General features: G+C 45.7%; 1 protein-coding gene across 1 annotated transcript; it reads left to right on the forward strand.

Annotated features, from left to right (window-relative positions):
- The first annotated feature begins 1,027 nt into the window (after nucleotides 1-1,027).
- On the forward strand, nucleotides 1,028-7,722 carry CKAP4 (cytoskeleton associated protein 4). Its single transcript, XM_042890391.1, has 2 exons — nucleotides 1,028-1,402; nucleotides 4,691-7,722. The coding sequence occupies exons 1-2, from the start codon at nucleotides 1,043-1,045 to the stop codon at nucleotides 6,020-6,022; spliced, it is 1,692 nt and encodes a 563-aa protein (XP_042746325.1). The 5' UTR covers nucleotides 1,028-1,042; the 3' UTR covers nucleotides 6,023-7,722.
- The last annotated feature ends 5,687 nt before the right edge of the window (nucleotides 7,723-13,409 follow it).

The raw sequence follows: 13,409 nt of genomic DNA on the forward strand, positions 1-13,409 counted from the left end.
TGCTGTGACCACCTTTGCCTTGCCCCTGTGTGCAATCACAGAGTCATTAAGGTTGGAAAGACCACTACGCTCATCTAGTCCAACCATCAGCCCATGTCTGTGACTGCTTTAGCCCATGTCACTGATGGAATCATAGAATGGCCTGGGTTGAAAAGGACCACAATGATCATCTAGTTTCAACCCCACTGCTCTGTGCAGGGTCACCAACGACCAGACCAGGCTGCCCAGAGCCACATCCAGCCTGGGTTTGAATGCCTCCAGGGATGGGGCATCCACCACCTCCTTGGGCAACCCAGCACGACAGCTTCTCTTTTCTGGAACACTTCCAGGGACAGTGACTCCACCACCTCCCTGGGCAGACTGTGCCAGTGCAGCGCCACTCTTACAGAGATTTTTTTCCTAATATCCAACCTGATGTGTGGACACTTTTACGTTAAGGGACATTGTTACCTGAAAGGTCACCAATTCCCCATCCCTTAATCCATCACTGACTAAGGGGGTACACTGAAAGGTCTATGCCCAGAACATCCTTACATCTTTCAGTGAGCTGGCAGAGAAGCTGGGTGCCTATCAGCCAACAGTCACTATGCTAACTGCTGCCACCAGCGCAAAAGAAATTAAAAAGAGGTACGATGCTGATGAATTGAAGGCGTGTTTTTGATACGCCTAAATTTTCCTGCAGCACGGTCTGTCCTATAGCCCGCACAGGGCTTCGGTGCCGCGCAGTGCAGCGCCGCGATCCCCTTGGCGCTGGGGACGGCCTCGCTGCCCGCCCCCACAGAGACGGCTCTGTCCCCGTCTGCGTGGCGGCGGGCTGCCCCGCGGGGGCCCAGGCCCGGCCCCGCGTGCGTGGCGGTTTCGCGGAGCGGGGCGGGGCGGGGAGCGGGCGCTGCCCGGGCCGGCGCCCCCGCCCCATCGCACGGCGGCGGCGGCTTCCATCCTTCCTTTCCTCCCTCCCTCCTTTCCTCCCGCCTTCGCTCCCGTCCTGCCTCCTTCGCTCCCGCCGCTCCCGCTCGGCGTACGGGGTCGGCCCCGTCCCGCCATGTCGGCCGCCAAGCACCGGGGCCCCAAGGGGGGCAGCCCGCCCGCCGCCGCCAACGAGCGGGGCGCGCAGCCGGGCGGCTCCGAGGAGGCGGCGGCCAAGAAGCCGGCGGCGGCGGCGGCGTCTCACGGCCGGGGCGGCCGGTCCGGGGCGGGGGGCGGAGGGGGACGTTCCGGAGCCGGCCCGCGGCGCGGCTGGGCGCTGCTGCTGGGCGCCGCCGTGGTGCTGGGTGCCGCGCTGCCCGCCGGCTGGTACGTGCGGCAGCTGCGGGAGGAGGTCGGGCGGAGCGCCCGCGAGAGGGAGGCCTCGGGGCGGCAGCGGCAAGAGCTGGCCGCCACGCTGGACGCCGTGGTGCAGAAGGTAGCGGGGGCGGCGGGCGGGGGGAGAGCGCCCCGAGGCGGACGTCGGGCGTGGGGGAAGGGGGTGCGCCGCCGGGCCGCGTCAGTGAGGATGCTGTCGTGGACCGCGGGGCCTCCTGAGGAGTCCGCCCAGCTGGGCTCGCTCGGTGCGAAGCCATTTTATGTAAAGCGGCCGGCACGCTGACGTGGTGGTGGGAGAGCAGACCGTGCCGCCGGGATTTCCACCATCGCGAAGTTAAAAGGGAGCCTTCTGGACACGTCCGATGTGCGCCGAGGCCGGAGGTGTCAGTAGTACGGCTGAGCGTGGATGTGGACGTGGCAGGAGCTGCTGTGATGCTGCGCACAGACCCTCGGTCGACAGTGGAGCTGCAGAGCCGGGCCACGAGCACTGCTCCAGCTACAGGGCCTGCCCGGCTCCTGCCGTCTGTAGCACGGAGTGCGGGGCCAGGATGGCCAGCATCGCAGCAGAGATGTGGAGTGGTTGACAAAGGGTGTGGCTCGAGGGACGCAGAGGAAACGCTCCTGAGTTTTTTCACTTGAGCATTACTAGCCCTCGAGCCAGAGCTTCACAAATGCACTGCCCATCTGGATATGTCCCTGGGTGCTTAAAACCTTAATAACACGGTGAATGTGAAAGCATATAATCAAAATATATATCAGTCTTCCATCTGGGGTGTAGTGCAGTGGGCTTGCAGGCAGTGTTTGAAGTTAGGGCCAAGATCAAGGCCGGGAAATTCCTGTCTCAGATTAACTGCTGGGAGCTGCCTCCTGCGGGTGCCTGGCTCCCTGCGGGCCAAGAGCTTGTAGGATGAGCCTCGGCCATAGCTCTGTCACAGGAAGGGAACAGAAGATTCCCGTGAGAGGGGAAAGGGATGTAAGAATGCAGGGCCTTAGCAGCGTTTCAGAAGCAGACTGTAAGTAAGCCCGTCAAATTCACGAAAGGGTGCTGTTTGCTGCCTCTGTCTCTGCATTGTTGCAGGTAACCTCAGGTATCTTTTGCATATTCTGTGATATAGGTATGTAGAGTTAGTTTATAAATAGTTGCTTTGAAAGAGAACCAAAACTTCGCTTGCCTGTTCCTAACAGATGGCTGAGGTGAGACACACTAATACAAGAGTAAGAGGTGGGAAATGAAGGTAACACAGAGTTTTGGTGTAACCCTTGAAAGCTCTGTGGCTTTGTACTGCACTTACTGAAGAGTGTACTTGAAGGAGAGGAGCCCAGACTTTTATTTTGCCATTGCACATACATGTGGGGTCCTGCACTGTACTTAGAGGGTGCTGGGTGGAGCTATCTCCTCTTCAGTCTTCTACTGCAGAAGGCTTTTGTCAGGAGTGTTATATAAACTCATCTGCTTTACAAATCAGTAGGAGGAGGAAAAAGGAAATGATGTGGAAGTCTGGACTAATATAGCACAGTTTTCAGAGAGACGTCCCCTGCCTTTTTCTGATGGCTTTTCTCAGGCTGACGTGTGAAGATGGTTAATTAAAAATATGAGTTTGGCAGTTTGGCAAATTCCCTCATAAGATGGGAAGGAGAACTTTGGTATACTCTCCTCCCAGATTTCTGAATTTCTGAATATAGTGATATGGAAAACACTCTCTGTGTGGAAAAAAGTCAGAATGAATGACAGTCAAGACATAATGAAAGTGAGGTTGGTGAGTCAGAGGAATGGCTCTTGCCTAGCTGCAATAAGTGTAGCAGTATCACCTGCATTTTTCCCCCTCTTTCATTCATTTCTTGTTTCATGTATGAGCATGAGACAGTACAAGTGTGAGGAATGTAAAGTTGTTGCAAATGTTTTTACAGAGGAGAGGATAAAGGAAGTAATCTTTATGGGTGTTCTTAAAACTTCAGGGATCCTTTGGAGCAAGGCCAGGTTACATGGCTGAAGCCTGCAGTCCTTTCTTTGTGCAGACTTCCCTTAAAATCTTGGCAAGGGGTTTAGTTTTGCAAAAATACAAATGAATAACTTATTTTCTTGTTAGTAAGTCTATTAAGTGTTTTGAGATGAATTTCTAGGCTCAGAGGCTGACAAGGAACTGCTAGAGCCATTCTCAGTTGAAAAGAAAATTTTCTTTCTAATATATGTATTTCTTTCTAATACATAAAATAAAACCACCTTTCCAGCTGTGTATCTAATCAGTAAACGTGGCAGCACATGTGGCATGACTGATTAATATACCCTTCAGCAATAGGCATGAGGCAAGGCTGTACACATTACTCAGCACTTGCCATCCTGCCAAAGCCTTGAGGTATTTTGTTCATGATGAGTTCCTGTTGCAGCCAGTGGGAGTGCTTACTCTACTTTACAAACTAAAAAAGTACAACCCACACATGCACAAAAAGAAAACCCAAAAACTTCTCAGCAGTCTTGAGACCAGTATTCTACTTGGCCCCAAAATGAAGTAACACATTCTTTCCTGTTGGTGTGCCTGGGCAAATATGAGAGCAGATGAGCTTGATGGCTACTCACCCCTTGCCCTTTTCCCTGTTGCTGCCATTAGAACCCCAATAAAGACAGTTTTTGTAGTTGAGAAGCTTAATAGCACACCTGAGCTGTGGTAATAACCTTCTGTGTTAACTTGAGACAGAAGTCAGTCAGTCCCTTTGACTGCTGCTACAGCTTTGTTCTCAGCCCATGTGCATGCATGCACCCCTGCTCACTAACAGTGTGTTTGTATATGCGTAATCAGGTACTGCTAATTTAGAACAATGAAGCCTTTCTCTGTTTTTATGTTAAAAACTAGTTAACAAGAAAAACTGGTCTTCAGGAACAGCAAAATGTCATGATTAATGCTTCCATTCCCCAGCCATTCCCAGCTCTCCTTTTCCCCTAGTTTTTCTGAGTTATACTTCGTGTTCAGGTGCTGACCTCAGGTTTAATCTCCTGGTAGAGTGTAATCTCAGCTGTTCTGTATTCAGAAGTGCATGCAGGATAGTGTTTGTTCTTTGTTTTGTTTTCTTCCTTAGTAAAGACTTGCAGCCCACAGGAATCATATAGAGTAGGAGTGGCTCAGGGTTACAGATGCAAACTCTGGAGGCTTGAGCTTGATTTTTCACTGCCATGGATTTCCTGGATAATCTAAGGCAGGTCAGTGAGGTCAAGGGTCCTCACTGGAGGGTATGTATGTAGATCTGTAAGGCTTAAATGATGTATCTGTGTGCCATAGGGTGATTTCAGGTAGGGAGCATGAGGGGACTACATGAGGGAGCAAGGGCCATCAGGATCTTAGTAAGGATGCAGGTAAGGATAAAATTGTGTTAACCATCTGGATTTTTGTTTTAGGTGCGTTCCCTTCAAGCCACATTTGGAGATTTTGAATCCATGATGAAAATTGCTCAGCAGAAGCAGGAGGTTACTGAGAAGGCGGTGAAGCAAGGGGAGAATGAAATTAATCGGATCAGCGAAGTGCTTCAGAAGCTGCAAAATGAAATTTTGAAAGACTTGTCTGATGGCATCCACATGGTGAAGGATGCAAGGGAACGAGACTTTACATCACTGGAAAACACAGTGGAAGAGAGACTAACGGAGCTAACCAAGTCTATCAATGATAACATTGCTGTATTCACTGAAGTCCAGCAGAGGAGCCAAGATGAAATAAAAAACATGAAAGCAAAAGTTGATTCACTAGAAAAAGCGGATGAGTATAAGCATGAAATAAAGGTGCTAAAGGATGCATTTGGCGAGATGCAAGCATCCATGAAAACCAAAGAAAAAGACATAGAGACCTTGAAGAATACAATAAACTCCATGGAGTCTGATGTTTATACTGAAGTGAAAGAGTTAGTCAATCTCAAACAGGAGCATGAGAAATTCAAAGAGGCTGCAGACACTGAGCACCTCTCATTAAAAGCTTTACAAGATAAAGTTCTGAGAGCAGAGGAGTCTATTATGCAGCTCCCTGATGACGTTAAAAGACTTGATGAAGATTTACTGCGTATTAAAGCTGAGCTCAGCAAATGGGAAGAAAATGAACTCTTTAGAAAAGCATTAGAAACTTTTGAAAATAACAGCGAAGGACTGGAGTCTCGATTGAGGCACATAGAGGAGAGCTTGAAGTCTGTAAGCTCTGTTGCTTCTCAGCATGACGAGAAGTTACAATCATTCCTTTCTAAGGAGGCAGAGTATGACAACAAGCTCAGTACTCTAGAACAAAGCATGAGTGGTCTTCAGGGAATCACAGATATAGACATAACTTCAGTCTCAGACGTTCTGAAAAATCTTGGTGAATCACAGACTTCACTGTACAATGATGTAGAGGACTTAAGAAGAAGTATCAATGACTTGCCATCCTCAGGTGTCCTTCAGGATGTCCAGAAGCAAATCAGTATTTTGTTGGATCAAGGAAGTCTTCAGATGGGTCAAGCACATTCTCAAGGATATCTTGAAAAATTTAATTCTGTGGAAGGCTCTGTAGATGAACTGAGATCTTCTGTCAGCCAGGTTGATTCTGATTTGAAAATGATCAGAACTGCAGTGGATAGTTTAGTCTCCTACTCTGTGAAAATCGAGAATAATGAGAACAACTTGGAGTCTGTCAAGAGCTCCATAGAGGACCTGAGGAATGATCTGGAAAGATTGTTTGTGAAAGTTGAAAAAATACATGAAAAAGTTTAGGCAGCATTGCTCCCTGTGCATATATTGGATTGAAGAAAATAGCTTTTGTATGCCCAGTTTTTTACTCTTTTTAAAAGCAATTTGATACCTCCAAAGAGAATACTTTAATAATAGAGACAGTTCTGCTTATTTCCTTTATTTCTCTTCTTGTGTAGTTGGTTTTTTTTTTCTTTTTTCTTTTTTTTTTTTCTATTTTTATTTTGAGAAAACATGAGTTTAATTATGGGTTGAGTTTCTAAGCGCTTCTGTTCTCTGTAAAGTTGTACCACTGCAACTGTAGTGGTGTAACTAAGGCACTACAGCCTCATCAGCGTGGGCACATATTTAACGGTATGAAGGTGTTTCACACTATGACATTAGAAATCCCACACCAAAGGACCACAGCTATTCTGGTATGAAAAGTGTACTGCCATATGCACTGAGGATTTTACTTGTGAGTGTGGTTTAAAAAGCAGATGAACAAACCCGTCACCCTGTCAAATGAAGAGACCTATCACCCTGATCAGCTTTGAAGCAAATCACCCATTTCTGCAGTTGTGGCTCAGCCATGGGGTCTGTTTACCAGCTACCAGCTGAGTTATAGTCCATTTCTTTGTGCCCTTAAACTGTACCGTGGAACTAATGGGAAAGCTGGACCTCCAGTAGGGAGAGGTTTGAAGTGGTATTGCTTGGGCATGAGACCTAAGAGAGGTGCTCCACCATATGGCTGGAGAGGTCAATTGCTTGTGGGTTTCTGTACCGGCAACTTTAGCTGCTGGTGCAAAAGACTGGTGCTCAGAAGGAATGTCTGCAAAGTGGGTACAGTAATTCCTGTTGTATTTTTGGACTGTTTACATGACAAGGCTGTTTCTTTTTCATAGAGACCTAAGACGCCATGATACAGTATTTTCTGTAAAAATGATCACAAATGAGAAAAGAGGACTAAAATTGCAGCAGTCATATTTCCTGTATAGCAGTCATGTTAATAATAATAATAATAATAATATACTTCACAACACAGAAGGGGGGAAATCAACATGAAATCAGCAGAATTGCTTCTAAGGTATATACATTTCCAACTTTTCACACAGCTGACAATGACCTGAACTTAGAGACAATTCCTTATGACTGGTTGCCCTTTGTATCTGCCTGGGGCACCACTAGTGAAGGATTCTTCCTGTGACTGGTTGAGAGAGAAGAAAATGCGTCACAGTTCTCCAGGTGTTTATGTTCATTTCAAAATCACTTTCATACTGAACTTTTTTGGTTTTCTGCCTGAAAGGATATCCCTCTGTTTCAAGTTTACTTTTGAACTTTGAAGATTTGGTACAGGGTTCTGCACATAGATATCTTGAAAATAGGGACCACCGCTGGCTTTTGTGCATTGTGCCCACCTCAGCCTGCACTTTGGCTACATTAGGAAAATCATTCCTGGAAATAGCACTTGTCTAAAGTGGTGTGTTGGTGGGAACAGCACAGGTAAAAGGGAGTTCTCTTAGTTAAATAAGATAGCAAACTGTATCTTGTGTTGTTCACACAGTAAACAGGAAAGAACTGCTGGCAAAGAAAGGGACCCATGGCATTAAGATAACTGTTGTCACTGTTTGAACTGCACTGTTCTTCTTCTCAAGTTCTTGAACAATGTTGTTTAGGTTACTGTGAAATGAACTGTATGGCTTGTTTGCAGTATTTTTAATGCATAATAAATGTTCGGAATATTCTTTGCACCTTTTTTTTTTTGTTTGTTTGCTGTAGTGTTTGCCTCTACTTAATGTAAAGGTTCCCATTGGGTAGAGGAAAGGGCCTGAGGGAAGGACCAGAGCTTTATACTGAGGAGGTACACAGCCCTTGACTTTTCAGCTTTCACTGGAGGTAGTTTAGCTGCTGTGCTTACAGAGGAACTCTTCATGGATTTGGAGCCTCATCAGTGCTGCAGTGTTGTCTAGAATGGATGATAGGTGAGAAATATGTGATGAATGCAGTGAATGCATGTGAGGCTAGATGCCACTAGCAATGCCATTGGTGAGACTTTCTCAATGCCCAAAGTATGTAGAACAGAAATAATGTACAGAAAGGACCTACATAACCTTTGTGAAATGTCTGCACCTTGTAGGTAGCTTTGAACACTGGACTGCAAGGTCTGAAGCTGGCAACATCTCCATGAAGAGTGCCTGACTTGAAAAAGTTTAGGAAAGGCGGATATCATTTTGATTACCGTGAAGATGAATACAAGCCTGCTGCGTAAGTAGCTTTGGTATGGTAAGGGCCAAAGCTTATTTCTCCTGTTCTGCTTACAGTGTTGGCAAAGAATTTGGCCCATGATGATGTAACTGCACCAGTGGACAAGGGAGGAGCCACTGATGTCATCTGTCTGGACTTCAGTAAGACATTTGATATAGTCTCACATAACATTCTTCTCTCCATGGATGAAAAGACATGGATTTGACAAGTGGACTGTTTCATGACAAGAATCTGGTTGCAAAATCGTACCTGGAAAGTAGTGGTGAATGGCTCAGTGTCCAGATGGAGACCAGTGACACATGGTGTCCCTCAGGGGTCAGCACTGGGACCAGTGCTCTTTAGTATCTTCATCAATGACATCAGCAGTAGACAAGTTTGCAGATGACACCAAGCTGTATGCTATGATGGACATGCATGAGGGATGGAATGCCATTCAGAGAGACCTAGACAGTGAGCAGGGGAGAACCTCATGAGGTTCAACAAATCCAAGCGCAAGATCTGCAGCTGGGTCATGGCAACCCCTGTTACCAGTACGAGCTGGAGGATGAAAGGATTGATCGATCGCAGCCCTGCCAAAAAAGGCTTGTGGGCACTGGTGGACAGCAAGCTGGACATGAGCCGGTAATGTGCCTTCAAAGCCCAGAAAGCCAACTGTATCCTTGGCGGCATCGAAGGAAGCATGGCCAACAGAGTGAGGGAGGTGATCCTGCCCTCCAACTCTGTGCTGGTGAGACCTTGCCTGGAGTACTGAGTTCAGATGTGGAATCCTCAGTACAGGAGAGCCATGGACCTGTTGGAGTCCATCCAGAGGGCCACAAAAATGATCCGAGGGATGGAACACCTCTCCTATGAGGATAGGCTATAGAGTTGGGGCTGTTCAGCCCAGAGAAGAGAAGGATCCAGGGAGACCTGAGAGTGGTCTGAGAGAGTATCTAAAAGGGGGCTGTAAGAAGGTGAGGGACAGACTGTTTAGCAAGGTCTGTTGTGAGAAGACAAGGGGAAATGGTTTCAAACTACAAGAGGGAAAATTTAGATTGGACATAAGGGAGATGATTTTTACAATCAAGTTGGTGAGGCACTGGCCCAGGTTGCTCAGTGAGGAGGTGGATCCCCTATCCATGGAGGCACCCAAGGTCAGGCTGGAGAGGCTCTGATCACCCTAATCTCCCTGTGGGAGTCAAAGCATTTGACTAGATGGCTTTTAATGGTCCTTTCCAAGTCAGATGATTCCACGATGATTCTATCAGTGTGGGCATCATCATGTCCTGATAGTTCCAAGGCCCACTACACAGAGATAGGTAATGCATGTTATTAGACTACATGTGTGTAGTCTAAACAGTGGAGCACCCAAACCCTTCCTGCTAAAGGAGAATCAGCACAGCCTGTTGACAGGAAGGCACTCAAGTCCATGTAATGGCTTTGAAGGGTAGTATCCTCATAACAAGGGAGCGTAATGACACTTTAAAGCCAGCCACATGGCCAGGCCACATTGGACCTCAGAGGTTAAATGTAAAACAACTAGTTATATGTCTAGTAACTTCAATTCTGTGGCAAACTTTTGAAATTACTTCACTCAGAAAGAATAATTGTTCATAAATAATAATGTGGCTGGAGGCAGGCACAGCTGCAAAGATCCCTTTGTATACCTCAAGCCCAGCTTTTGTATTTGGCTTGACAGCTTCATGCAGCACAAACACTTCCTAATGTCCTAATAAATGCTCAAAGAGCACACTGCGTCTTAGCACTGCTTTACCATCATTTTTACACTTTCCAATGAAAGAGAAGAGACGGCCTCAAGCAGTTCCATAGTCAGTCGCCAATGTTATTTTACATTAATAGTTGTTCGTGAATAAACTGCTGTTTCAGTAACAAATTTCAGCTGAAACTGTCCAGCTGATTCATGAGGTATTATTGATCAAGTTGGCTCACTAACATTTGTCTTTATTTTCATCTCTGATTTTACAAATGGGGAAGCCATTAGACTCGGGCACTGAGGACTTGGTTACACTTGAAAGGACTTACCTGTATTCTGCCTGGCAAACTGGGTGGAGGTAAACCTGGCACTTACTGGTGCTTGAACATCTCCCAGTGGGGATGAGACCACTGTCTCAAGTGAAATAACCTATAGCAGCAAAAAGAATTGCTGGTGGCATGGATGTGTATGTTAGAGGTTTTGTTGAAACACAGATTAGTGGTTTAATCTTTTCACCGTTTTATTTGACATAACTCAGCTGGTAGTATAAACAAAGTCGTAGAAAATTTAAACAGCTACAGGAAAAAAAGGCTTACTGAGATGTGCAAACACCAGAACTGCCTAAAAACTTGCAATGTGGGCCCTCTGTTCTGCTCGGCACTGCTAAGGATATCCTTAGCAGAGACTGAGGAAAGGTGTAGCTCAGCTGGAGAGGCTCTGGCAGAGAAAGATAGTGATGATCAGAGGTAAAATATTTTGTGAAAAAAAGATTGAACAGCTATGCTCGTTTAGACTTGAAAACAGTGGAGGGGCTGAAGGGAAAGAAGGGAGGAAACAAATAGAACAGTTCTCAAATATGTAAGAGGTAGTTCTGAAGAAAGAAAGGGCCCGTTTGCTTATTGTGGAGAGGGTGAGATTGAGCTGAAATGCAGCAAGGCAAAGATAAGGACATTACAGGGGCAGCAGAGAGCTTCAGTGCCATCACTGCTTTCTGGTGAACCTTCCCAGGCTGCAACATTGAGAGCTCATGCTGGGAATAGCACGAGGAAGATGCGCAGTGTGTTTCTCTTCCCCTATGGTCTGCAGTGCTCTCCCCACTGGTACTTATTCTGCCCATTTTGCTAATAACTGGTCCCTGATGTATTTGTTGTGCCCTCAGCTGCTTTGTTTATAGGTGTTTCAGGATGGGAAACCTGTAGTCATTTTGCTTTTAATGTTAACCAGAATATGATACTTAGCACTGCAAGATGCTCATCCCTGTTGGTTCTCAAAGTACCCTGTGTTGCTGCTATCCTGCTCTTCCTGCATGCATGTTAGCCCTTGCCATCCTCTGCCAGCAGTGAGCAGGTGTTCACGGACATCAGAGGTGCGGGGTCGCAATATTTACACAACATTTATTTCCAAATCCTGGTAGGAAATGCTCAAAGAACATGCAAATCCATTCCTTTTTCAAACAATCCGTTTGCTCCAATGGTGACCAGAGATGCTTAAAATAATTCCACCCCGCACACCAAAGCAACAAGTGTATTTTCTGTTGGCTCACATAACAAAACCTCTCCAGAATCTCTTGATATAAATCATTTTGCCAGCTCCTAAAATAATGTCTTTTCAGTAGTTGGAGCTTGCTCATGCACTGAGAGAGGAAACTCAGGAATCTGTTCATAAGAGCAGAATTTGAAGATTCTGACATTTATAATGCAAGTGCTAAAACCCAGAGGTATTTGAAGTTAATGCAGCATCACAGTTTTAGCCTGCTAGACCTAAGACAAAGAGATCCCAGAGCTGTTTTTTAAGTATGAGAACATATGAAACAGGTGTTCCTTTGGCTGACAATGATGCATCCCAAAATCTTTTCCCCAATGGTGTTGCCTAGGAGCTCAGCTCAGCATTTTGCCACAAATCTTTTGTCAAGCGATTCCAGTTTCATTTTGAGAGGAATAAAAACCAAAGAAGAAATTTCTCATTTTCTTATATCCTCTTGAGAAGAAATTAGTGTATGAAGTATTTATCAGCCAGTTAACTCCTGTGCCCTGCCCTGATGTCCATCACGGTTGCAGAGGAAGAAGCTGGTTCAAATAAGGCCGGCTTTGTTCCGCTCAGAAAGATTTTCCCTTGGCACTCTCTAGATGTAAATATGTCAGATTCCTGTGGATAATCCTTTCCTGTCAATACTGCCTAGGTTGGGGCTGGGATGGAGTCCTGCAGTGATGAGTAAGGATGGAAAACATAACAAGCACAGAAAAAAATCAGACTTGAAACTCTCTCGCAAATTTTTAGTGCTCTGGCTTTCAAACAAGGTTCCAATAATTTTGTGGGGTTTTTTTTTTTTTCCTTTCTCTTTTGACCAAAATTCCCATAAATATATATGTGCCAAGAGATACAGAATATAATGTTTAAACGTTATTTGCTCTGCAGTAATAATTTGAAGCTTCAAGCTAGATTAGGTCTTTAAATGTCAGCCACCACAGACTTTCACCTTTATGGAGAGCACTGCAAAAGGCATTATCTAGACAAATTAATTGACAGCTGTTAATGGCAGATGAAAAGGAAAGAATGCAGTTCCCAGGATATTTCTCATTTTGGTGTCACTCAGGCAAAAAATAAAAATAAAATCATGCCAAGAGTTTCCCAGCCCTGGAAACCCCAAATGCTCTGCAAAAGGAAACAGGACCCAGCCTGCAAGTGGTCTGCCTGGGAGCCAAAGTCCCAGGCTGGGCAGCAGTACGTAACTGAGCTGTGCTGCCCAAGCTGCCTCACCTGGATGACCTTGTTGCTCAAGGTCTCCAAATGGAAAACTGCAGGTCTTCAATAAAGATTTGCAAACCACTCCTTTATAGTTCCTACATACAAATGAGAAACTTACAAGTTCTGGTCCCAGTCAAGGGACAAGGAAGGGTCCCAATCCAGATCCCTCTGAAGTCAATAGCTATACTCCACTTCCTTCTCTGGTATAAAATTAAGACCAAAGCACTTTGCCCAAAGCCACACAGAAAATGTGTAATAAACCCAGCAATGATTTCCATTACCTAAAACTCCAAAAATCCTCCCTTCCCCTACGAGTGTGTCAGAGCAGCTTACCAAAACACCTAATAGTTACCAGAACTTCTCATACTGAGCGAGGCTTTCCTTTCTTAAGTCTGCTTCTCCGTGTCTGGACATATACGTAGAAGATTATCAAAGTGTGGAATACAGATTTCTATGATTTATGGTTTAAACAAATATGGTTTATGCTATTAGGGAAGCAGACTGGGCCCCAGGGCACAATTACTAGCTATTTGTGTTCAAAAGATTGCAAATATAAGCAATAGAGATGGTCCAATGCTCATTATTACACTCCAGAGTAAATAACTCACTGAGAGTGAGCCTTTCCTGCACTGTTGTTTCACAGAATCATTAAGGTTAGAAAAGACCTCTAAGACCGTGTAGTCCGTTTGTCTATCCCCACCATGCCCACTAACCATGTCCGTCCCTCAG

This window comes from Lagopus leucura, unplaced genomic scaffold, assembly GCF_019238085.1.
Source record: "Lagopus leucura isolate 7727_CA_CO unplaced genomic scaffold, USGS_WTPT01 Super-Scaffold_100159, whole genome shotgun sequence".
Taxonomy (NCBI): Eukaryota; Metazoa; Chordata; class Aves; order Galliformes; family Phasianidae; genus Lagopus; species Lagopus leucura.